Raw genomic sequence first — 26,912 nt, forward strand, 5'->3', positions numbered from 1 at the left:
ACAATGTTTGATGGATATAGAGGTGTACAGTGAGTGCAAGTGTGTATATATGCATGAGTCTCTGTATGCAAGTTATTTAGTCTAGTTCTCCTACAGAAATGTATTTGTGATTCTGTGTGAGACTTTGCAGCCCTTCTTCCAGTCATTCTATAGCTTAGGAAAACTTCCAAGTTTCAAGCCTCTGTTAAGAAGCTTTATTTGAAACCCACAGAAGCCACTAGGAATCTTTCCATTATTTCAGGAGAAGCTAGACCGGGCTCTTATGCTCAAAACACAGTATATGGCTATCTCAGCTTTGTTCCTTGCTGTTTGCAAAATTCCTGTAAGACTGCTGGCACTCAGTCTCTCTCTCCTGTCTCCACATATGTAAAATGAGAATGACAACTTTACCTCAGAGGAATGTCGCAAAGCTTCACTTATAAACAGATTGGCATACTTGGATGAAGTTGCTGTACTAACAAGAAGTTTTCTGATTGATGGGCATCTCTTGGGAGGTCATAGAAACAAAAACAAAACCATATAGTCAATTTTTTTGAATTTTTTTTTTTTTGCTTTAAAGAGCCTATTCGTATGCATGATGGCTGTTTGTGCCATCTTTCTTCTTTCTCTTATCACCTAGAATATCTTTCCAAATCTAACCGTGTCAAATTAGTGGCTAAATGCTAATATAAGCATAGGCATAACCCTCACACCTGAAACATCTACATGAAAAGCTTGAGGTACAGTGAGTAATAAGAAAGTTAGTTTTAAAAAATGTAACTATTTTTCCAGTTTCTAAAACCCTTAGCTGTCTCAACATAGATAAAGTAACTATTAAACAACCAGTAAAAATTAGACTGCATTTCATTTTGTGAAGAACACTGGAAAATTGGCAAGAGGTAGATTTTGCAGTGAAATAGGGAAGTGAACAAGTTGTAAATGACTCTAATATCTTCCAGATGGCATATTTTACTTGGGAACTGAGTTTAAAGTAATTAGAGGCATGTGAAATTCCTATAAATACTAAACTTCACCAGTTTGACACTAGAAAGCTCCTTCCTCTCTGAAGTCTTTAAACTGCTAAGTGTTTCTTTTTCCCCCACTTAAAGTGGAAGTCAAGCATTTGTAAATTTGTCTTATTTGACAGACAGAAACCTTTTCAGTGAAAAGATAGCATTTTTCTGTGCCAGAAAGTTATGAACTGAAGTTTCTCACTGAAGAGGTTTAAAATTGAAAGTTTCTTCCCAGAAGAGGTTTTCATTTTTATATACTGGGATCATTATATTATAATTTATTACAGTATGTGGCAAGCAGTGAAATCAGTGGAATTTACTGTAACTTCAAGATCAGTCTTTTCATTGGTGAAATGCTTTTTACAAATAGATGTGCTGAAGACCTTAGCAGATGAATTTTGCTTTTACTTCCCTTAGGACATTGTAATGCTAAAATTTCAAAACCCAATCCATAACCTCTGGTCCTTCTTCATTTTCTGCATGACAATGTTACATGCATTCCAAAAGTGAATCCTGGTGTTCTCATTTCTGTTGAAGGATTTTCCAGGTTTTATTTGATATTAATAGAATAGAACCAAGTAAACACAAGGTAAAATATTCTGTCACCACTTGCACCCTCTTTAGCCATATGTCAGTGTAAACCGACTTAGATCCATTGGTATAAAGGGCCTAATCTCATTTGCAGCAGATAAAGATCTGGCTATTGTTCTCACTGGAGCTGTACAGATAAAAGTGCAGATACAATCTTGCTTATTTGGTTCAGATCTTCAGTTCTGCCAGTCCCAGGTACTCAAAAAACATGAGCCAAAATGCAAGGAGCATGTGATGAGATGAAGGATACTCAGATTTTAAAATAGTAATGATTATTTTTGTTACTTCTGGATTTTAAAATGTTATTGGTTAAGATATGAGATTCCTTTGTTCAGCAGAGAATTAAAAGCTTAATTTTAAATGAAAGTGCAAATCCCAATGCATTCAATTATTCTAGAAACCAGTGTAATAACAAGAGTGCTGCTAACATTGGTTGGAATTTAACTGTTGCAGTGGGTAACTGTAGATCTTCATTGATGTCTTTGTTACATCTTTTCTCTTTTTCACTGCCTCATTGTCTTGCACTAAAATAGACCCTCAGTAGTTCATTCTTAATGGAAACCCACCGTCAGTTAATGGCATTAGTAAATTACTGAACAGTGGCCAAATCCCAATGGCCTTATTCCCAGAAATCTCTTAGGTTGACAGGACCTTTGTATGAATAACTCCAGTGAATTTTGGCCCTGGGTGAACACCATAAAAACACCAGCTCACAAAAGACCAATGGAAACAAAGGCCCCCCAAACTGACAGTACATTACAAATCATTAATCGATTGCAAATTGTGCATTTAAATATCCAGCACTTTAAAGAACTCTGGGGTTTAGATGATCTGTTGTCTCCCTCAGGGGGCTGCCTCTGCACCATGAATCCAGTACAGGCAAAATCAGTTTAAAAGCTCCTGCCATGGGCACTGACTCCCACTTTCCCTTCTCATGGAGCTTGCACTGCCTGGTTCATCCTAATTCAACAGTGTGCATGTCCATCCTTGGAGAAATATCGGCTGGGTGTTTTAATAGACTTGAAGAAAAAAGGGGAGGGAGGGAGGAAGGACACAGTAGGGTGGGGCTTAAAAAGGGAAAAAACCCTGCCGTTCCCTTGTCACCCAGTGATCAGGGAACACTTGTGCCCTGCTTAGACTTGTAAGGACACAGCAGTCACCCAGGATCCTCTGAGGGCTGCATGCTGCTTTCACTTCCATCAAGGTGTCTTGTCAGGCCCACGTGTGAGGAATTATTTCCCCCTGGTGTAGACACCTGCCCTGACAGTCCCAGCTAGAGGGAAGGCTGATGCATCTTCACACAATGGGTCAGTGCCCCAGGGCCCACGAGATGGGGTACCTTACAGGAGGCCCTGGAGACTGCTCAGGCTGCACAGAGGAGGCTCAGATGAAGAGAAATGCAACAGATGCTGAGGTTACAGGCAGAAAATCAGCCCATTCAGGGCTATGCCTAATTTTTTATTTTTTATAGCATGTACTTCTTTTTTCTTTTTGCTAATAAACTGGGATTAAGGCTGGTGTCCCTCGAGTGCCTGCAGCTTTTAAGCTTTTAGCTCTGGGATACAGATTGCCTTGTGCCACAAACACTGCAGTAAATCCCACACCTCTAACCCTCAGTAACTAATGGGGCACAAAGCCACAGTGCAGAACAACTTGAAGCTCTTTATTTAGATTTCTCCTTGCGATGCCTTCTGTTCGACTAAAGTGGAGACTTGTGAGGAATAAAAAAAAAACTTTATAAAATAAAGGCAAAAGAAAGATACGTACTAAGAAGAAAATTTTCGGAACCAAAGATAGTCTGACCAAGGTGGATAATTCATGTCAGGGAGAAATTTAGCAGCTTGGTTGGATGTGGAATTAGAGTGATAAAGAAACACTTGGGAAATTTTTTCATCCTAACAGGTGAATAGCCAAAGTATTCATAACAACTATGTAGATCACAGTAGGCTGCAGAAAAATATGGTATACTTGGATGTAAATTATAGTTTTATATATTTCACTGACTGTTTCATAAGATTAAATGGCAGATATTTAGATTTCAGCTGAGTTCTGCCTATTTCTTGAAAAGGAATTTTTTAAGGAAAAAGGCAGGAGATCTCACTGCCCTGGTAATAGGCAAATGTGTAGAAGCAGAATGTAGCTTGGCAGAATGGCTGGCTTCAGGAGCAGGCAGGGCTTTCCAGCACTTCCAGCACCTCACTTTCTGCAGTACAACATGCAATGGTGCAGTTCAGGGTCTCCAGCATGTTCAGAACTGAACCCCTATGTAAGTACTGTTACCACTTACTAGAAAGTGGTACTAGAAAATTCACCAAAATTTGAATTCTGCAGTTCTTTATGTTTTTCACTGCCCAGGGCTCATTTTATAGGTATTGTTTGGCTTTTTCCCTAAAACCATACCTTAGACTTTCCAAAAAAGAACAAGTTCTTTGCAATTCCTTAAAGACTTTGTAGAGGAATTCTAGATTCCCTTTCTTTCCACTGGAAATGTCTCCCAGTCATGGCTTTACTAAACCATAAAATTAGGGCTAACTAGTATGGCCTGTGCAGGCAGCAGCTGGGAGGAGCAGGAAGTGTGTGTGAGCTCTTGCACAGCTATTTATCAGTCTCCCACCCAAAAGCCTTGCACACTACAGAGGGTGCAAACAGAAGTGGGATATCTGCAAAGACCCAGGCAAGCAAAAAGGGAATGCTTTTTGCACCGTGGCAAAGCAGCTCCATGAACACATTCACCAACTGTCCTCTCTTCTGGGCAGGCATCTCCTATTTTCACATCTGAACTCACGCTCGAGTCTTTCACCCGAAACTGCACTCAGTGGCTAGCACCATGTTTATATTTACATCTCTCTGCCATAAGCCCTAAAGGACTATAAAATTACAAGAAATATTTGCCACACCATTGACAGCAGTAACTGAGTGAAGAATTGCCAAATGGGAAATCCAAATTTGCAAACTCAGTATTCTGGGCTGGGTGCCAAGTCTGTCTGGGTGCTGCGGAGGTGACACATTCAGTCTTCTCACAGGGATGCCAACGTGCCAACTGTATCCCTGGCACAGCATCTTCTGACAAACTTATGGAAAAGAACTGCTACCAAGTCCAGAGGGACATGCAAGCTGCTTTCTGAGCTTCCTTGGCAGCAACTCCATTTCCAAGTTGTGACTGTACTTTCTCCTATTTACAAGACCAGTTGTTTGTGATATGCTGTGGTCTCTGGTAGGATTTTGAAAAGTGCAAAAATGACAGCAGGATGTTGGTTTCCAAGTATAAACTAGTAAAATCCAGAGTAATTTTATTTCTCTAAGAAAAAATAATATAGATACTCATTTACTGCAGCCCAGTTATCATATGTTGCCACCAGTGTGGGAGAATCCAAATCCATTTGTTAACTGCCAAAAGTAAAACATGATCATTAGAATATGAAGGTTGTGGGGCTGATCTCTAAAGCTTCCTCTTTCCAAATTGTTCTTCTTACCCTTTGTCTCACAGCTAAACTTCTTCACTGTCTGTCAGTAATTTTTCAAAATGAAAGAAAAAAAATTGAAAAATCCTCCAATCTTCCATGGGGCTGCATGACCTCTAACTTGCAAAAATCCATTAGAAGAAAGCCTTTTAGTAACCAAATTGTGTCATTTACAACTGCACAGCAGCCAGGAAGAGCACCATAAATTACGATTCTGTCACTACAGCAGACAATGGAAAGTGTGGGCAGGCTATTGCTATAAAGGAGGAAAACTAGGAGAGTGATAGAATTTAATTTAAATAGGGGGTTTTTGCCTAATTTACTTCATATAATAGCAAAATTGGTACTTACAGGTTACTTATTTTTTGGCTGTATATGGAAGCAAGACTATAGTAAGACTATATAACATTGTTTATTTTCAAGGTGTACCAGAATAAAAGCACCAAATCCAAGCCTTTTGAATTTTTATCTCCTTTATATATGAAGCAAAAAAGAATGTAAAATTTGCTTAGCATTTTTATTTAATTTTTATTCACACCATTTGAAAATTTGTCTACTGTTGAATCTTGAGCAAAGAATGGTGCCTGGGAAAATGGTGAAATAATGTCACCATGGGGTAAATGGAGCAAAGACTGTCACTGAGATGCTGTGGGTTTATGTGGTTACTCTTTCTTTTTAACAAGCAGCTGATTATTTGGAGAAAGGTTGCCTTGTTAAAAATTCTCAGCATACTTTTTTTTCCCAAAATATAAAAATTAGTAGCATGTATCCCTGAGTACTTTCAATGGGTTTTGCAGGGAACATAGAGCTGGCATTTTTAAAGATATTTTTGAGAAGGGAAAATAAAAAACAAACCAGACAAAACCCCAAGAATTCTGAAGTCTCTTTACAGTTCTTCTCCTTACTTTCAAGTCTTGTTATACACATATCATAAAGACATTATAGAAAGAACAAAAGTCTAATTTTAAAAAATACAGGCTACTTAAGTATCTGTAAAATTATCTCAGAAATGCATATTTCTGCTTTGTATTTCCACCAGTCTGCACTGGGACAGTGAAGCTAGTGAGCTGAGCAATTGCTACTAGAAAAACCAAATGCATAAGAAGAAATGCAGTTAGCACAATATTTCACATATGTTAATGCTTACAGTTCCATCAGTGTCAGCTTTATTTTCTATTTGATATACACCAAAGCTGGCACACAATTTTAACTGATGAGGTAATGTCATTTTTAATTTAAGGAGCCTTAAGCTGTCCACTTTAACTAGTGATATCATCTTTGCAGCTGTCTCACAGGACTTCATGTAAACATAAGTAATGTGCCCTGGATGGTTTGGAGCAGAGTTGTTAAAAATGACATTGGTCATCATGAAGACATTTTTTTTTCCTTTGATCTCTTTAAAAATGCCAGACACACTTTATTGTCCTGTCATTTTTAGCTCTTCCTTGTATATTAATATGCTTGGAACATTTCAGTAAGCATAACAGTGGAATATAAAGGTCTAAACAAATTAATGGCAACATTTTAATGTCAGTCGTAGTAAGATAATGAAAAGTAAATGAGATTGTCTGGCTAACAGCAACTTGTTAAATGAAAGGGCAGCGTGGCTGAGACACAGAGGCAGCAGCAAGGAAAAGCCTTTTGCTGCTGCCTGAAAGAGTCACAGTTCACAACCCAAGCTCCAAAAGCCACCACTTTCTAGGAGAAGATAAAACTGCTTCTACAGATTGGGTCTGATCCTCCTTCCTGTCTGTGGTCAAGTGAAATCATCTGCTAATAAAACTTAAGAACAGACCTGTCTCTGCACCTGCAGTTCTCCCTCCTTTCATTCTCAGTTGTATTCCTTGGGCTGGTTTAGCACCCCCAGCCTGCTGGGCTTGCTCTCCTCAGCCCTTGAACACCAAATCTGTCAGAGCAGACACTGCACACTGGCATCTCTGGTGACAGGGCTGAGGAGCCCTAAAGTGTTGCTCACAGACAAACTTTTACTAGCAATCATTATTTGGTTATTACATGCTTTTCCTTATACAGTCTTAGGTTTGATGTAAATCGTCACTGAGATTTTTAGCCCAGTCTGTCTAGTAATCACATGCTGTACAAATATAAATGTAGTAACGTGCACTTCTTGATTCAAATACCTAAGCAAAGGTGATTTGTATTGAAACAATTTTTGTCTGAGAAAAGCCAAGTGCTGTGACTGACTTGTGGATTTTGTGATGTGCTCCAAACTATTTGTCCAGATAATAAGGAAAAGAACAGATTTTTCTACCACTGATCTGCAGCATCATGGAGTTTTGAGCAAAATCTAATGTTTAGGGATTTATTTATTATTCTGTGGACATATGTTTGGAGGACAGCATATGGAAATCAAAGCATTGTTCATAAAGAGCTACAGCCAAGAAGACATTTTTGAATTCATAACAGAACTTCACAGTTTGAAAAGAATGCTATGCATTATGTATTGATAACAACACTACACAGACAAAGGAACACAATTTAATAATACAGAATTGTGCTCGTGAGATTTCCTTTTTTTTTTTTTTTTGTTAATTGGTTACTTTAGCTGACATTGTCTGCAAGCATAATGGACACCATTCTTCCTAATAGTTCCATGTTGCCAGATGATGTCTACAGACATAATGTAGTCCATTTTAATTATTTCATTTTGCTTACATCTTTCAGCATAATGCATTTTCCAAGCAAGCTAGCATTTTTCTTGATTATCTATGTTGTGTTATGGTTTCTAAATTAATTAGGTCTCCTTCTTTCCTGGAAGTTAAAAGTTTCTTCCTTCCATTTATCTACCAGGTATGATTATGTTGAAGTGATTGATGGAGATAATGCTGAAGGACGCTTATGGGGAAAGTACTGTGGAAAAATTGCTCCCCCTCCTGTAGTGTCTACAGGACCATATCTTTTTATTAAATTTGTTTCTGACTATGAGACACATGGAGCAGGATTTTCTATCCGTTATGAAGTTTTCAAAAGAGGTAAGAAACTATTCATTTTTACGTTGCATCAGAAAGTTCACCTTAATTCTTTGGAATGGGGAAAATGCATGAAAATGCTTGAAAGGAAAATCTTATTACCCCAGTCATTCCAAGGTGGGGTGTGTGTTCAGTGGGTATAAATCATCATGAGTCCAGTGGGTCAGCTGCGTCTGAGGGTTGACTCCTCTGCATGAAATATGGTAGTTTTCGTCAGCTGTTTGTTTCAACCATCTTAAAACCATTAGCTTTATTGCTTTCCTTTTTTTTTTAATAATTACTGTATGATTTACAATGTTACTGCCTCAACAGCACTGCAACCTTCTGAGTCCCTGGGTTATTTTGGTTAGTGTTTTGCTCTGTGCTCCCAAGAGATGGCTGCGGGCTCGGAAAGGACCCGAGTACACGTGGGCAGCAGATGATGTTGCTGCTGCTTTCACAAATCATGTTTGGGAGGTAAAAGGGAGAAGCAGCTCACACTGATCAGGCATGACCTGCTGGATGCTCGTGCCAGGTATTAGTGCCAGTGAGCACAATTAGCTTCATGAGGCACAGAGAAACAGAGAGTGCAGGATTAACCAGACAGAGACACTCCCTCTTTTATAACACTCTTCCTGAGTCAATAGCTAGAAGGGCTGTAAGGTCACTCTTTTTGGCATACATCTTCTCTATAGCTGGATGGAGAGTAATAATTCATATATTCCATTCCTGGGGAATACAGGACCAAAACTCATCATGTATGAAAAGACAATAACATTCATTTTATAGGAAAAAAAATTGACTTCAACATCAATGTTTAGGGTCATATTCACAAAAGCAGCTCAAAACTTCAAATTTCCAATGCACACCACTCCCAGTCGGTGCCCCATTTTCAGAACCAGTCCAAGTCCCTTTTATGCACCTAAACCAGAGCCAGATTTTTAGCTGTGTTCAGCACACACTCTTGGTGGCAGCTGTACTGTTAATGAGGAGAAACACAGTAGTGAAGTCTCTTTTCTATTGCTATTGCTGCTCTGCACAGTGCTAATTGGGGCCACAGACCTCTTGTTCACCATCTTCCCTGTCTGTAAATCCACTCTTGACTCCCAGAAATTCTTTTGCTGACCTTCAGGGTCACATTTTTTGAAAGAATTCAGCATCCAAATGACACCAAGCTTTCCTGAAAAAATATCTCTATTTATTTTGATATCCTTTGGAGCCTAAACTCTTGAAAATGTGTTCTGACGTTTCTCAGTGCTTATATATGCAGTACCATCTTTCATGAAGAACAAGGCTGAAACACAAGAGGAAGTGAAAGAATGATCTGTGAAACAATCTATTTTAGTAACTGAACCCTTTCAAGAAAAAAAGTTTTATTTATTTCCTGACAGTGTAGTGACAACTCAGAACTCTGACAGGAACATTGTGTTTATTTCCTTGTGTGGTCATTTACATGCCTCAAAGATGCACATTTACCATGTTAAGATGGCATTATGAATGTGATTTTACACACATGGAAGTCAAGAAACGCAAAATTATGGCTCCCAGAGCAACTTTAACTCCAGTTCATTCCACATAAACTGTATATTAAGGCAGGACAGTTATCACCATGCAGTATTAGAAAATGCCATGTGTACACAAAGGATACAAATTATCATTGCTGTGGGAACACAGCCCTATTTAACTTCTGAAAAAATGCATATATGCTGTACCAGTTTTGCATTTTAATATCTGTGCCAAATAAATCAGTTCACCCTTTTGCACAGGTGAAAGGTGAAGTTCAGCTGCTCACACCAGACAAGTATGTCTGGTTTAGCATATTCATAACTTAGCTCATCATTTCCCAGGTATGGGCTTGGGAAGAATGATCCCAAGCCCAAGGTCCTGTGGTGCTGAGCTGAAGGCTGAGCTTCATTCCAGCACACAATCTATTTTTGCCCATTACTCTTTACTTCTCATTCAGCTCCGTAGCCAGAGAGACACTGAAGAAGTTGTAAAACTAAAACAGGACTAAAACATTTTGCCCAACACTTAGCCCACATAAAATTTGCATCATTTTGGCTTGGGCAGACATTCTATTTTAGGGCGCATGAGTGACGTATTCACCAGGAAAGGATCTACACAGTTCACATTCAACATTCCTAACTTTAGTCAACTAAATTTATGGTGTAAACTGAGAGAAAAGAAAGTGTCGACCAAGAAGGCAAATGATTTTTTGGCTCAGTGACACCCACAGATAGCAGATTAAATTATCCCCAATGTCATCTCTTTTTCTTTGCTCTCTCTGTTGCCTCCTCTCTGTATTTCCTTCATTTCATATTTCTTCCTTTGTTTCATGCACATGTACACATGTAGTTTCTCCACCTCAGAAGTATCTACTTTTGGTATCTCCACTGGAACCTTTTCTGCCAGTTTTCCATGCACATTGGCCCATGGAGTTCCTCATAGCCTCAGTATTGATATAATTCCTGCAGCTGCTTCACAGTGTCAGTAAAGGGTCAAAATCTTTGGAGGGCATTTTAGTGAGAAAGCACCCCTGAAAACAGTTTCTGTTTCTTGCACCAGATTGATTCAAACATGTTTAAAATAAAGCAAGCTGGCATCGAGATACTATGTGTGAGTGTAAGAGCCTGACGAGTGAACACACTCGGAGCCAGGATCTGGCTGTATTTAATAAAGCAATAATGATCCTGGCTTACATTTTATATTGCATCTTTTATTGGATTCCAAGAGGAGTACAGAGCAGTTTATACTATGAATGGCATAGCAAAGCTATTTTATCCTGGAACAGCAGCTACTGGTGGGAGTGAAGAGCAACAACCAGAATATAACCCTCCCCTACATGACAAGGAGACAAGGGAATGACAGGGAGAGAAGAGGAATATTCAACTAATGTGTAAGGGGGTGATTTAATTATAGGCAAAATGTAATTTCCCAAATTGGAATGGGTCAGGTTACATGAGCATCAATATCCACATCTTCCAAAATATGCCATGAAGTGTTCTGAATATTGATGTGATAGTTCAAGAATTTCCTCTCAGTGTCTGTTGAAGGGCAAGGATACCTGAACTGAGTAAATTCATTCAGACCTCTCTCTTGAGTGCTGAATTTAGCTGGGAGGTGGCCAGATCTGTGGAGGGTAATATGTTTGGCACATTCACAATGAAAACATTTTCTATAGTGAAATAAGAGTATTCATATATGCAACAAGCCAGACTGTTTTCCTTCAATGATCTGTGTTAGGCATTGGAAATCCTCTAAGGCTCCTGACTACAGTCTCTAAGGATGCTGGGCATCCTCATCCAGATTGGGGCCTCACACACACCACCCTCCAGCACAGACCTGCCTGCTGCAACCAAGCTCTGCTCCCTGTGTCCTTCCTCTGCTCCATGTCTAAGGACCTTCATTTGAGTCATGCTACTCAAACTCCCCAGGCCAGCTGATATCCACCAATGCCCCAAGTCCTGTAAATCACTCTATTAAATCTGGAGGGTCAAAAGGCAGACCTTGTGGGAAGATGTGTGGGCAGTGCCTGCAGCTGACTTCTGAGTACATCTGCAGGTGTGGGATCCACAGAGAGGATTCCTGAGGGACCTGAATAAAGGAGAAATGAGATCTATCAACAAGAGAGGGATTCCAGTTTGTCCCGGTACTCACAAAGGCAAATCCAGTGACCTGGCCTTTTATACCTTCCAATCTTCACTACCAGTTTCCTGCTCCACCAAGAGCACTGTTTGGAGCATCCCATTATGCCATGGTGGGAACATCAGGCAAAGCTGGTGTGTCAACACTGACATTAGGTGACTTCTAGCAACACTGCCTGTAATCACACAGTTTATCATGCCCACACTAACAGCAACATTTTACTGGTGCACCTGTGTCAACACCACTCAGAATGAGTCACTCACCCTCAGTACATGTACGAATTACCTTTCACATTTAGTTTGTCAAGGAGGCATAGGTCACATCTGGCAGAGTTACTGAGTCAGTGCTCCAGGAATCTGAAACCACTACTCCCTCTACTGAATTCACTCACCCGCTTTTGTAAAAAGTTCTATTTCACCAATAAAAGCCTGTCAGCCATAAGATTTAAAGATTTGAGCTTGAAGGGGCTATAATTATTTCTCTAGGGCTCTGTCGAGATTTCTGCAGCTTACACTTTCATTGTTCCCACATGACTTTGTATTTGTCATAATTTTTTCTAGAGCTGGTACAAGTTTTCATATTGTTCCATACAAATTGAAAATTGAAGATCAGACAGTATATGTGGATTGGGCTTTAAATGACTGACTATCAATAATAGGAACAAGCTGGCTGAATGATTAATGCGGCGATTAAAATGAGGTGTTTCATTGAAAAGCCACCTTTGCTGCTGGAGAGACAATACAACCTAATTTGTTTTCCAGCTAACTGCTTTGCTTAGTAGCACAGTGTTAACCCCGTTGATTTTTCTCCTTCTCCTACAGGACCTGAATGTTCCAGAAACTTTACTTCATCAAGTGGAGTGATAAAGTCCCCTGGATTCCCTGAAAAATATCCCAATAGCCTTGAATGCACTTACATTATCTTTGCACCAAAGATGTCAGAGATTGTACTGGAATTTGAAAGCTTTGAGCTAGAACCCGATTCAAATACTCCAGGGGGAGCATTCTGTCGCTATGACCGATTGGAAATCTGGGATGGATTCCCCGATGGTAAGAGAAAAATGGACTGTAATATGCATAACCATTACTATGTAGTGGCGGGCAGAAGGCATAGTCCCATTTTTTAAACTGTCATGCTAGAGAGATCCTTGCTTGATTTATGTGAAGTGAGTTGAATTAAAAAGAAATGGAGAAAATGCTCTGTAAATTCATTCAGTAAAGCATATCATAGTGTGAATGATTTTTTTTTTTAATGAAATATGTTCAGTTTTAACAGTTGGCTTAGCAGAAACATCTGTGTTCAGTGGTAATATGTGATGAACCTCCTACACTAAAATAAATTAATGTGAAGGCTTATAATGAGTCCTCAAATTTTCACAGCTAACCCAAGAGTATAGTCCAGACATTTCCAACAAATTGCAGAAACTGGACTTCAGGTACTGACCCTCTGACTTGCAGAGGAATTGTGTTACAGACCAGCTGCCAAAGCAGAGAATCTTTTTGCCAGAGAAAATGTGGTGTCCATGCAGTTGAAATCATAGTGACTAAACAATTACCCAGGTCAGTAAACAGTCACTGAGTTATTCATTCAGGTGACTTCAGTGACTGGGCACTGCAGGGTTCCTCCATTATAGTGATCTCTCTTCCAACACTTTAAGCAAATCCAAAGGTTTTATCTTAATTTGTTAATTTATAATCTCTGATTAGATGGCCTCATTTGTCAGGGCGGGTGTGTTGGGTTGGGTACCCTTGTGGAATGTCTCTGCCATCTCAGTAATTTTCCATTTAGTTGTTGACCACACTTGACCTTGTGCACATTCACTAAGTGCATAGCTAGATATTAGCTAACCCTATGGAGCCAGAGAGCCCTCATTTCACCTTCTGCCCAACCCCATACCCCTGTTTTACACTGAGTCTGACAAATAAAATAGCTACATGATTTCTCTATGATTTTCATGTACAATCTTGGGTCCGCAAGATCCAAATCTCCCCTAGGCAGGGCAGCCATGTATCAACTCTCCAAGGGGCCGGAGCCAAAGGCTGCAGCTCCAGCCTATAAGGGATTGTTCAAGCTGAATGCCCAGCCTTTAGGGTGCCCAAATGCCTATATGAGCTGTGTGGAAACAGCTATGTAAAGCTGATTTAGTGATGCCTTTTTCACTGTTTCTGTGTTTGGCATAAGCTGATAAAGAGAAGCATCTTGAAACTGTCCTTTTTCTTCTTAATTTTTAATTTGTAGCAAAATTCAGTGACTGAAGATTTATGTTGTTTGTATAGGGCACTAATTACAACTATTTCAGTTTTCCACTAGTGTGATAACCCATATTAATAGATTTTTTCGGTTTGTTTTATGAACAGCAGTGGCAGTTTCTACAAACTGCTAATCCTACATTAATATTTGATTTAAATGAAAACATAACTTAAGGAATACACTTTAATAATGCATTAAAACTTGACTGTTTTCCTAAATAAATCCCCAATATAATTTTGCTTAAAGCTTCCATTGATGCTGCAGGAAATATATGTCTTTTAGCATATATTTGTGCTTTTCTCTTCATATTTTATGCTTAATGGGTTTATCATGGCTCTTTTCAGTCCACTTCAATAATGAGTGAAGAAAGACCCATAACAGTAGCTAAAAGACTATTTAGTATTTAATGCTTCAATTAGAAAAACAATATTTTAATAGTACAATAATGATGTCTGGAACGTTTAATAATAGGTTTATTTGTATATAGGCCAAATCTGTCCTGTAGAGCTTGGGTTTAAACTGATATTTGAAAAGATGATCCAGTAAATCAATTTATGTGTAATATAACCAAAAAGAAATGCATTATTGTCAATGTAGAGGGTTTCAAAGCAGTAATTTCCTGGTTCAAAAAAGTGGCTGAGCCATACTGAAGACCAATTATCAACAGGCATTATCAGCCTTCTGCAAACTGTCTCACAAACTCTCTGCACTGAAAATGATCCTGACATCCACTAAGGGTACTTGCATGTTTACTTGTAAATATTCAACAGAAATTGTAGGCTGGAAAAAATGTTTTCTTTGATATAAACTGTTGGAGGTTGCAGCAAAAATGTTGTAGGAAAAATGTTTGCTGCATCATTTCACTGTAGGATGATCCTCAGCCAGCAGTCAGTCTCTCTTGTTTAACTTAACACTACAAAGAAAGAGGGAATGTGATTGCTTTTCTATAAATGCATGTCAGGATGAATCCCTGGGAGGGAGAACTATTTCAGCTGAAGAGCAAATCTGGCACAGGAAACCACTGGTACAACCTGGCCATGAACTGAAGATAGAGAATGTCTGTATGCTGGAGAATATATAGAGAGAGTATCTGAGGAAAAATAAATCTAACTTGTATCCACATGAAAATAGTAAATTTCTGCACAGTGGTAAATTATACAGTATGGCTCCCTTTGATGGAGGGAGACTCACCCAGGGTGAGTCTTTGAGCCATTTGTCCATTTCCCTTTAGCCTGTGCAAAAGTATTCTGCATTAACTGATATTAATTAATATGCTTGTGTGCACTTCTAATTTGCTGGTGTACTCCCTTGCACAGTTTTAGCACACATCAATTTGCACTTTCCCAAGAAATTCCTAAGCATGATTTGGAGGACAGTGAAAGCCAGGGATCATTCTCAACAGGCAAGCTGGACATGGCCAGCCAGTAAGAGCCCCATAGGGGCAGGTTGTGTCACTCTCTTGGTCTGGTCCCAGGAGCAGTCCCTGTGACTGGCTGCAGGTCCAGAGGGTGTCCCCTGGCCCACTCTGTTTAGAAAAGGAAGTTATTTTTCTTTGTTGTAATGCATTGCTGCTCACATGCCCAGTTGTGTTAAAGCTGGTATTGCATTGATAGAAATGTGACAGTGTTTTTTTAATATATGAAAAAAATGTTTATCCCTCAGTTCACATCCCCTGCTCCACAGCATCACAGCTGTGGTTTCCTGGAATGATGGCAGTATTGTAATAGGAGAGAGAGAACAGTTTTTTGGAAAATAGTTGTTGTCTCAACTACAGCAGAATTAGGTGGACAGCCCCCTGAACATGCATCTCTGGAAAATAGGCATGAGCATTTATTTGAGCCAGGCACAGCTATCCCTCTGTTCCCAGCAGGGAACAGCATCCCACCCTGTCCTGTCTCAACATCTACTTTAGGACATGGTTAGAAGACCTCTGGAGTGTCTTGTCTCACTGACTATAATGAAAGCTATGAATCCCTAAGTCAGATGTAAACTTCAGATGCCTAAGTTAGAGCAGATGAAACCCAACATAAGTAGAAAATGTTTTCACTATAGAATTTATTAAGCTATTGTCCCTAGAGAACAGCAGGAAATAAATTTGCTGTTTTATACAGCTGTGATTATTTTTTCTTTCCTTCCCCCCCAAAAAAGCAAAAAAGTAGAGAAGAGAAATGTTCTTTTAAACAAATTTTCACAATGATGTTTAAAAGGATATGTCAAAGTCAGTAAGCTTACATTTACATTTTACTTCTACATAATTTCTATTTCACTGATGGAAAACAATTTTCTGTTAGAGAATTTGACAGCAACTGTAACAGTCATTCAAAAAGACATAAATCCTGAAATGCTCTGTCACAATCATGCAGTCCTCAGCCTACCTGGCTGTCCTTTCAGTGGATTGAAGCTGGCAAGTGCTGAGTATTTGCTACTTGATTCTACAAAATGCATGCTTATCTTTGAAGCATGTGAAGTTAGATTGCCCTCAAAAGGAATTCACCAAGGACCCTTCCAGGACTGAAGTTAAATAGTGGTGTAAGTGTTTTGCTGTTTCAAGAGGGGAATGCTAGGCATTCAGGAAAGTCTCAAACCTGGCATTTTGTTTCGTGAAAAAAACCCTGTTGAGGAATATCTGAGAACTACAGGTGCTTGTTGCAAATATTGTACAGAAAAGGGACCATGGTTTGAAAGAGATAACAGGTGGATTTAGAGCAGGAGAGTGAGTAGATCTCAGAACAGAAAGATATGATTTTGCATGAATAAAGTAGATACCAAAAATATCTTTGCCCAAGGCACAGATATATCTCAGCCAACATCTGCTGAGAACACTCCATTGATGACTTTGAAGAAAAATAGCCCACTCAAGAGGAGGCCTAGCTTTAGTGATGAATTGCACATATTCATCATGCAGCTCTCTTTGAAGCTCTATAGGCTGTCTACTAGAGCTCAAACGTAATTTAAAGAAGTTTACATATGGTTTGAGAACCACAGCCTAAGCATTGCTGCTTCAGTCAATACCACAAGAGCTTCCACTGAATTACAGAGCAAAGCAGAATGCTTTACTGCAGTCATTAACATCAGTGCAAATGAAGGTTGCTATTAATCTAAGTGTGTTTCTCCTGTTGTGGTTGCTTTCTACACTCTTGTGAGAAACCATTAAGATCTAAGAGCATACACAAGCTCAGTGTGGTTGACTACTGGAATGTGAGGATGGAATTAATTTTTTGGTTGTTTCTTCCTCAGCATCCTAAATTGTGTGCAAATATTTTTCAATAAAAATTATAGTGATGTGAAAATACTGTTCACAACATACATGGAAGCTTATAAAAAACAACTTTAAATACATGGCTAGTTAACATAACATTTGTTTTACTATTTTAGAAGTCTGATACACCTTTTTTCCTTGCTTTTGGGTTTTTTTTGGGGGGGGGTTCTTAAACCTAATTCCAAAAGCTAATATTTCAGCTAGATAGGTAAAAGTGTATTTCAGTAATATTCAGAATTTCCTCATATCAATATTCTTTGTGCAGAAGGGCAAACAATGGTAAAGAAAAGAAGAATCAGTTAGGATAAGGTTTCTGTTTAGTCTTAAACCACCAGCCACTTACTATATATTCTGCACTCTGATCTGTAAACCTTCCAAAATACTTATTAAGAATAATCAAGGATTTATCCCAGCTATAGAATTAGATTCTGCATTTTGGGAAATGCATGCAAAATAGATTTCTTAGTTGTCCCTCCATCTGTTAACCAGAAAGTTACTCAGATTTCCACTGTATAATGCTGTGTCAGTGAAAAGAGAAGCCAAGGTCTCAGAAGTTGCTACAGCATAGGCAGCCAGATGAGGTGGCTGGCTCACTGCAATGCCTTTGTTCTGCAGGTAGTGTAGAAGCATCCATGAGTGAGGACATAATCCAAGTGACATTTGGAGTAGCCCTTACTGAGGGGTGCTGTCATAGCAACAGGAGGGTCCACAGTTAGTGGCTGGCCTAGTGACTTTTCAGCACCTTTTGCCCCAGAATTCCCATTTAGAACTCTATACAGTCTAATATGAAATCCCATCTCATTTCCTAAGGAATTGTCAGGAAGATGGTAAAACATAACCAGTGGCATGGTCCACCTAAACAGACAGCAGTCTCACCCTCCGAATGATTCCTCAGATGGGTTTCCTGCACAGCATTTATTTGATGTGGTGACACATGAAATATTTGATAATTTATTGTCATTCAAAAGTTTTCAAGGCTTAAATGGAAAAAAAGGATGGAAGGGAGGAACTTTGTGTTAGCTATTTATGGAAGAAGGAGAATTTCTATTTCATCCAGTTGTGCTCAGATCAATATCGTATTAGCTCAGCAGGCTAAGGTTTACACGTTGCACAAAAAATTCAATACCTCTTTGTGTCATATTCTGCACTTTTTTGGCACTTGCATCCACATAGCTGGCAAAGGGAATAGTACTGTGATGGCAGGGCCAATCTCTTGAAGACTCAAATGCATAATCACTAAATATGTCTTAAAAATTATAAACCAGTGAGTCATGGGGAATCTTGAAGCCTGTCTGCTTTAAACAAAGTTCTCTTCTGTTTGCCCTTTCAAAGAGGCTTCCCTGCAGGAAATGGGAGGAGGGAGGCTCAGAGCACCATAACATGGTAGCCTTATCCTCCTTACATTCTTGCAGCTCAGAGCACCATCAGCAGCTATAATCTTGAAAGCCATTCTGAGAAAGAGCAGGATCAGAGCTGTTTGCACACAGAAAATGCAAAAGAAAACAAAAGCAAACACAAAACCAAAAACCTGCAGCACCTGGAATGTGGGGGCATTATTTTATGTTTTTAAAAAGCCATTAATGGTAATAGTCTAAACAAATTTCTCTCTCTGAAAAATAAAACCATGAAGCTTTAATGATTTCTAGGATGAGGAAGAATTCAATTCATATCCTCCATAGGATGTTTCATTTTATCAATGCTTCATGGAACAACCTTAGTGGAAAAAGTCTGAATTGGCAGGTATTTCAAATGCCATGGGATTGCCAAGGCAACAGAAGAGTTACTGTGGCCAGAATATGGATAGAAAAGCACATGCTGGCAACAAGAGCTATAACATCTGAGCTCCCTCTTTCTGGCAACTCTAGGGCCTTACAGAAATGTGTAGCTTACATAAGTAAGTATTAAGTTATTCCAAGCTGGAGCTGTTTTACTTGTTGGAAAATGCCAATAAAGGACTAGAAAATTATGTTAGCTGCAGATTTTCTTTGAACTGTGAATAATTAGGATATCTAAACATTTTACATTTTAAACTGAAAGTGTAATGGACTTCCTAGAGAAATGACAAGGTGTTAATTTAAGCCTGGAAAGCCAGTGGTGTAAGCATTAGAATGACGCCTCATGATTATTTTCATGATTGGCTCCATGGGTGGGTTTTAGCATTATCTTCTCTTATTGTTTGTAAGCACAGATGTACCACCATTCCACAGCCTAGGGACCTATCTGTAGGGAATGCTCAAGTGCTAGAAGGCCACATATGTTGGTTGTGAATTGAGTAGCTTAATTAAGGAAAAAGATTATCTCACTGCCCAGGAAATGTTGAAAAATACCAAAATCTGGTTTATACAGTATTAACATGAAGAGAGATCATGTAACTGTGTATGTGTGTGTATTCTGTGACATGAAGATATACTTAAGAAATTCTTGCTCTTTTGAAAGGATTAAGATTTCACTCTCAAATTCTTTTTCAATATTCCTTAATATTGATGATATGGGCAAAAGAGCTATGGGGTTTTGAAAGCCTAAATAAAGGGGGATGAAGAGTCATTGGTCATAGCCTCAATATGAGTCAAAAATGTTTTTTCAAAGTTTGAAATGAAATTAACAGATCATCTGCTCTATAGAGCATAAAACCTGGAAGGCACAGTTTGAACTCCTAGTACACAGCATCTTGTGTACTAGGTTGGCAAATCAGGCCATTCAGTTGCTCTTGTCATAAATTGGTGCTTCAATCACACTTTGGAAAATACTTGTGGTGCTTTGTATGAGTAGTTTTGTGCATCACTGCCCACTCTGCACACTTTGAAGGACACTTTTCTAAATCCTGGGTCTGTACATTTTCAGAGGTTCATGGAGTGCTATCCAGAGCATTTTAGAAGTATGATTGCCAGGGTAGGATAAACAATTTATTGTTCATCGCTGAATTATTGATGGCATTGTTATTTTGAGCTGTTACAGAGGTTGACCGTTTCCTGCTGAGGGACTGTCTTTGGGAGGATATTGTAGTGGCACCAATTGTCAGAGCAGCCCTGGCAGTTTACTATTGTATCCTGTTTCTTTGCAGTTGGCCCACACATCGGGCGTTATTGTGGGCAAAACAACCCAGGACGTGTCCGCTCTTCAACGGGGATCCTTTCAATGGTATTCTACACTGACAGTGCAATAGCAAAGGAGGGCTTCTCAGCAAACTACAGTGTGTCACAGAGCAGTGTCTCAGAAGGTCAGTATTTATCTATCCCGCAGAGCTTCTTGGAAAATGCTCTCTGTTATGTCTTCTTGCACACCAGGTGTTGTCTGAAGCTTTAAAGAAACCTTAAATAAATAAGAGGGTAGAGAAAGATTGGTTCTGTTTTTCTTTTTTTTCTTTTCTTTTTTTTTTAAAGAACAGCTGCCCTTTGAAAAGAAGTGCAAGAAGCAGAATTCTCCTTGCAGTTTTATTCCACTGTATTGCCAGGAAGTTGGGATAATTATTGTGAAAAACTGTGCTGACCAAGGAAACGCAGGAATGCAGAGCAATTGAACACTTGCATTAAAACAATGAAACATGAACAATGAATGCACTATCCAAAGCCTTCTTTTATTACATGGAATAAGCTTTGATGATCGATTTCTTGAATAAAAAGAACCCATTTAATATATGTGCTCTTGTTAAACCATTTCATAAGCTAGCTAAGCTTTGTTCTGTGTTTTGTATTTTTTTCTCAGTTGACTCCTTTTCATCCTTACCCTTTGGACAGAGAATGAAATGAAGTGAGGGAAACAGGAAAATAACACGCTGTGTTACACCATGTCCTTGCAGATTTCATTGCTTTCCTCAGTGATAAAACAAACACTTTATATCAAACTCCCTCTCCTTTCTGTGTCTTTACTGAGTTTTGAGCAGATTCATACAGATTTGATGTACTTGTTTAATGAAAAAAGGGACAAAAGAAAAATGAGTAAACTGAAAATTTAGCCGTAACTCCCCATCTCTCCTCCACTCCAAGCCTTTTTAACAGCTTTCTTACACACATGTAGGCAGGAAGAGGGAATGGGGGACTCACAGCCTCTGTGGATGGAAAGCATTGTACCTTCAGCTAGTTTGGTTTCTCCTTATGTAGGTGCTGCTCCCATCCCTTCATAACCGGCACAAACAATTTGTGTTCCCCATGTCCCCCTCCTCCACAGTCACCCTACCCAGGCTGTAGATGCACCATCACTCTGAAATCAGAATTAATAATATCTGCTATGCCAAGATGCCTTCAGCTCTTAAACACAGGACAGCAGAACAGAAGTTGGTGTGTATGAAAACCCTTTTGGATGACAAGAGGAAGCATTTTATATGCTGCAGACTTAGACAGAGAAGCAAATTCTCTCGCTTAATTTCAGCCACCCTTACTCTTTGTGTTGTCTGGTCACCTCCAGAGGACAGCCCAACCTAACTATCCCAGGCATGTGAGGTGTCCCCAGGAGCTACTTGTCCCTCTCAGTAGCCTACAGGGAAATCCAATGTGTCTGGATCAAATCAGACACTTTTTAGGTATTTTGGTATTACTCCTCCTATCATGCTTTGCATTCTCTGTAGTGCCTTATGGCTTTCCTGTAGCTTTCATGCAGAAGTTCCTTTCCTTTGAGTCTTACCCTGCTGTAGTTCAGCTTCAGTACTTGACCGTGTACCTAATACATTGAAGCAGCACAGAACTGGAAGAGAGGGTCCTATTCCACAGGAAATGCTGTTGGTATGATTGAGTTATGGGAAACCCCCTCTACAGCTCCTGTAAAATACTCTGAGAATGTTACCAAATGTAAATTTTTGGATCTCTGATAAAAGATTTAAGTTGTTTTTTGGGTTTTTTCCCACAATACTTTAATTTTCATTGAAAACACAAAACTTTGTATATTTAAAGCTCAATTTTCCAACTCATGGCTGTTGAAGCTTTCAGCTCAGCACCCACCCCTATTAGAGACACATCAGCTCCAGAGAAGGTGCAATAAAAAGGAGCATATATCCAACATATATCCAACTCAATTTCACAGAGTTATGTTAGCTTAATTTCTAATAAAGGAATTAATTCTATTTTATAGTGTGAAGTCCTTGAACAGAAGCATGGGTACATGGGGTTTTTTCTCTTGCCCTTGTACTGGGGTGCCCTTGTACTGACATGAAGGCCCAGGAGCACCTGGGTGTGAGGATCTGTCTGAAGCTCGTGGCTTCTCTTCCCTTAGTAGGGGTTGCAGCCTTTATTTTTAAAGACTGAGAGAAGAATTGAGTCACTCTGCCCTACCAACCTTTGAACTCACCATAGTGATTAGGAAGTCAATTGATTCTAAATTAGCTTGGTAATTTTTGTGTAAACAAAAAGAGATTGAATGGAGATGATCAACTCATTTACAATGCACCACATTACAGAAGAGCTGGTAATTTCCTTAGGTCAATAATTTTGTGGCCTGAATTCAAATTTTGTTGATCTATTTCATTCAGTGTCCAGAATCCAAAGAGAATGGATAAAATTTTAATAAATGTTTTAAGCATTTTATATTTTTTGTACTGAAGTAAATAGTTTTAAAATCAAATTATTTCATAAAATAGTCTAATTTGTCTTTTCTGGGTTTTTGCATAATTTTGAGGTGAACATAGATTGTTCTATATTATGAATCCACAGGAGTGTCTGTGCTAGCCTAGGATAGACAGTTCTATTGTCCTGCACTGAAATGGACACAATACTGGGCTAAAATATTTGTATAGCATTATTATTGCAGGAATTGCCATGGCAACTCAAATGGCAGTATTAAGAATGACACCATAAGCCCAACACTGCCTCACTTAAAGTTGCTAAAGTATTCAAAGTCACATAACAATAAATTCTTAGATATTCATATTCAAAGCAGGTAAATGTTCTTATTATTCAAAGTCTAAATCAAAAAGCTGACCATAATAATGATGGTAATTTATTTTTCTTCAGATTTCCAGTGCATGGAACCACTAGGCATGGAGTCAGGAGAGATTCACTCTGATCAGATCACTGTCTCCTCCCAGTACAGTGCTATCTGGTCTTCAGAAAGGGCCCGGCTAAATTACCCTGAGAATGGATGGACCCCAGGGGAAGATTCTATCAGAGAATGGATACAGGTAAAAAGATAACATTTTAAAGATGTTATTAATAATACTCTGTGGAGTTTATTGGATGTGAAGAATGCAAAAGAAAGAAAAAAATAATAACACAGTGAAGTACTTCTACATAATTTAAGAATTGTTGCAAGGGAATAACTCATATTCCCCATTAGACAGACAAAAAAAGACTTACTCCCAAAGGCACAGAAAAAGAAAAGGTCAGGAAGATTAATTCTTCTACTTCCCACATCTATTGTTTTTTCAGTCTTCTGGGCACAAATAACGGAGATTTTGGTTTAGTGGAAAAGTCAATATTAGTTTAACATGCACTTAAAGAGGAATGTCCCAGTAAACTGAGCGTGTGCTATGTCTCTAGCTGATTACAGTTAAGCATTAATACAATGTGGTGTTTTCATGCACTCAGATTTCACCTCAGAAGACCTATGTCCCTTCTAGAATGTGTTACTCACAGAATGAGCTCAATGGTCTCTGTCTGGTGGCTATTCTTCCACATCCTTAAACACAACATTCATTACCAAGATGGGCTGCCCTGGCTTTGCTCTGCTAGCACAGGAGAAATCCTGCAAACATTTGTTACCATGAAGAGAGTCCTTGAGTTCAGTCAGTCTCTTTGGACTTGTTTGTTAAATATCATCAGGTACATAGCTGAATGGTACATAACTCTTGAACAGGTTCAGATTATTCATATCAATTACTGTGTACAAAAAACTATACGAGCAGGGAAGTATTAATATAATTATGTGAAAAACCATTGATTTTCCTCAATTTTAAGTTGACTTACAATACTTACCTGAAACCTAGAATATATTTCTGTTGGCAAAAGCTAAGAGAAATGCTTAAGCATATTATATTACTAATATTGAAAACTTTTTCATAGATTTGAGACATTCCTCCTACTTTTGTTATTTTCTATAGGAAATTACTAACTGACATATGAAAACAATGCCTTATTAGCCTTTCATACAAGTGTTCACACTGATGTTTCCTGTGAGGTTTGATGTCTGCAAGAAAGCTCAAAAACGTGTTGAGTAATAGTTAGAAAAGGGAAGAAGGAGGGGGAAGTCTTTCATTTCTGATCCCTGGCACACAAGGGGCCTCTCAGGTGTCCTGCCTGGGGGCCCCTGTGCATCCTGAGCTCCTGGCAATTGAGTACAATGGACCTAATCAGACTTCAGAGAGGCAAAAAAAAATATCTGTTGATACTTTTTCATTATTTAGGAATAAACACTAAAATCTCCTCAACCTTATCTAAGTGCAAGGCTTGTTATTAATCATTGCCACTTGCAAGCCATGGAATGCACATGGAAAAAGGGTGGAATGCATCGGAATCAAATTCCATGTGTTTCATCTGGTCGCAGGGCCGCCACTTTTCCTTTGTTTCCTTCTTTTCTGCTGTCACTTGCACATTTATGACCAGATAATCAAAACAAGAGAGTTAGTCAAATCTCATTCATGTGTTCTGTGTGCTTATTAACTTTATTAAATTGTGATAACTACGTACCTATATATTGCCTATATATCTATATATCTTAATCCTTTCACTTAGAACTAGATCTTTCTGAGAAAAAGTTTCAAAGGACTTCTTTTGACCATAAACTTCTTTAATAATAGACACATAACAGAATTCAGACTACTCCAGGTTTTATGCTTAAAGCAGCTCAGGGTACCTCAGGCCCCCTGCACATGAATTTCTCAGCCTCCTTTTCCTCCTGCCATAAACCAGGGTGCTCAGGGGCTGAAAAAACCACTGAGCATAATTTTTAGCAGCTTTTTGCTGCCTTCAGCTACCACATCTGCCCAGAAGCTGGTGGTTATTTGCATGCTGTGCTGCTCATGCCACAGTTCTCATCTTCTTCACGCAGCTCCTGGTCTGGAAAGAGCAGCAGGAGCCATTTCCCTGAGCAGTCCTTTGGACATCTCGTTTGCTCCCAGGGCCTGTGTGGAGGGACCAGCATCCCCAAGGCAGATTTCATCACAGAGCAATTAGGCTGTAGCTGTGTCCTGTTGTCAGGAATGAGCCTACAAGTTCTTGCTTGAAGGTTCACTGTGTTGAGTAGAGATGCTTTACACTTGCTGCAGAACACAACCTGTGCAGCAGAAGGAACTGAGCTAGTTCAGAGATTCAGTATATCATCCCCTTTTACAAGGTACAACAACTTAACTCATCTTTGGCTCTGATAATTTTTATTTGGCTCTGATTATGCTTATTTTATTGTGGTTTAGTTCTACACTGACATCGATAATTCAAACTTCCAACTCTTTCCTAATGCTTTCCTGTTAATTGACCATCTTGTGATGAGTGCTAAGGGCTTTGGACTCCCAGAAACCTCAATAAGAGGGTCCTTGTGCATATGAACCTCCATCTTCTACAAAGTCTTGATGCCACTGGCAGTAAGTGCATGTTGTGAATTTGTTTCTGGATAAAATATTGAAGTCCCATGTTTCCTCTGTACAAATATCCCTGGGAACAGATGTTCATCTCCATAAGAGCTTACAGACAAACAACCAAGGACATGTAACTGATAAAGTACTCTGAAATTATCCATAGGAAAAAAATTGTAATATTTTATAAAAAGCAGGAAGGCACTTGTATGTGAAGGACTGAGGTCACTTTGTTCTGCTTTGTTGTGCATGCTATTGTAAACTAGTCATTTATGTGAAGTATTTGCTTTTGTGCAGTGCAGCATAAATGGATTTTTGCTGCACAGTGCAGAACTCTAGAAGATATTCAACAGCAAAAAAACAAAGCTGAAGGATACAGCAATGCTGAACTTAGAACTTTCAAAGTGAAGATTTCTGCCTATATGCCCTTGTCTGGGAGACAGAAGTTTTGTGTGTATCAGTTAACCATTAATTTTTTCATAATTGCAGGTTTCCATACCTACACAAACACTGCAGCTGGTTAAATAGAGATATCTGTCTTTGAGCTGCTAATGTGCATATGCAACTAGGGCATCTATATGATCTGTGTACAGTCATACATGGGCAGAACAGCTTGAAAATTCAGCTCCAAATATTAATCTCCTCAGTGTGTTGGGGTTTCTTTGTATAGGGGAAATATTATAGTTCTCCTTTCTCTTCCTTTTGCCTCTCCCTTCAAGGTTAATGTTTTTGTTAAGACAAAAGAAACAGAAAACCTCGTTGAGTATCAACCAAAGGAGATTGGTATCTAGAGGACGTCTGGAGGGCATGAGATATTATTGTCTCCTTTGAGCTGTTGAAATCTTTGGGACCATTTTGATGAAAATAATTAGGAAAATTGTGTTGGCTTGTTAATAGTAATGGATTTGCATGAGTTCCATCTGTGGACCTGAATCCTATCATTTGTGGAAAAACTAGATTGCTCCTTTGTGGCTGACAGGTATGAACTCCTGAGTCCATCTGAGTTCCACCTGCTTACAGGGCTCTGTTACGTGAAAGTTGCCTTTCTCTTCATTTCCTTAGTTGTTTGAAAATCAATTTCAAAGCTTAGATTCAAAATAACCATAGTACAGTCGCACCGCAAGTCTGCCCAGCACTTTCTCCATTTTATTTTTACCCTCAAACACACTTTGAAAATTGCTCAACTAACATGAGCTTTGGAGTGATTCCTTAATCAGAAACAGAGTCACTCTAGATTGAATTTCTTCTTTAAAAACA

At 39.0% G+C, this 26,912-nt stretch overlaps 1 protein-coding gene across 2 annotated transcripts in view; it reads left to right on the top strand.

Moving 5' to 3' along the window:
* NRP1 (neuropilin 1) overlaps positions 1-26,912 on the top strand; it is a 112,930-nt gene that overhangs the window by 38,062 nt on the left and 47,956 nt on the right. For both annotated transcript variants that reach the window (XM_036405351.2, XM_036405358.2), the window contains exons 3-6: positions 7,853-8,034; positions 12,477-12,704; positions 20,226-20,381; positions 23,104-23,270. In XM_036405351.2, coding sequence (XP_036261244.1) covers positions 7,853-8,034; positions 12,477-12,704; positions 20,226-20,381; positions 23,104-23,270 — 733 coding nt within the window. The remainder of the gene's footprint in view (positions 1-7,852; positions 8,035-12,476; positions 12,705-20,225; positions 20,382-23,103; positions 23,271-26,912) is intronic.

The sequence above is a fragment of the Molothrus ater genome, chromosome 1 (assembly GCF_012460135.2).
Source record: "Molothrus ater isolate BHLD 08-10-18 breed brown headed cowbird chromosome 1, BPBGC_Mater_1.1, whole genome shotgun sequence".
NCBI lineage: Eukaryota > Metazoa > Chordata > Aves > Passeriformes > Icteridae > Molothrus > Molothrus ater.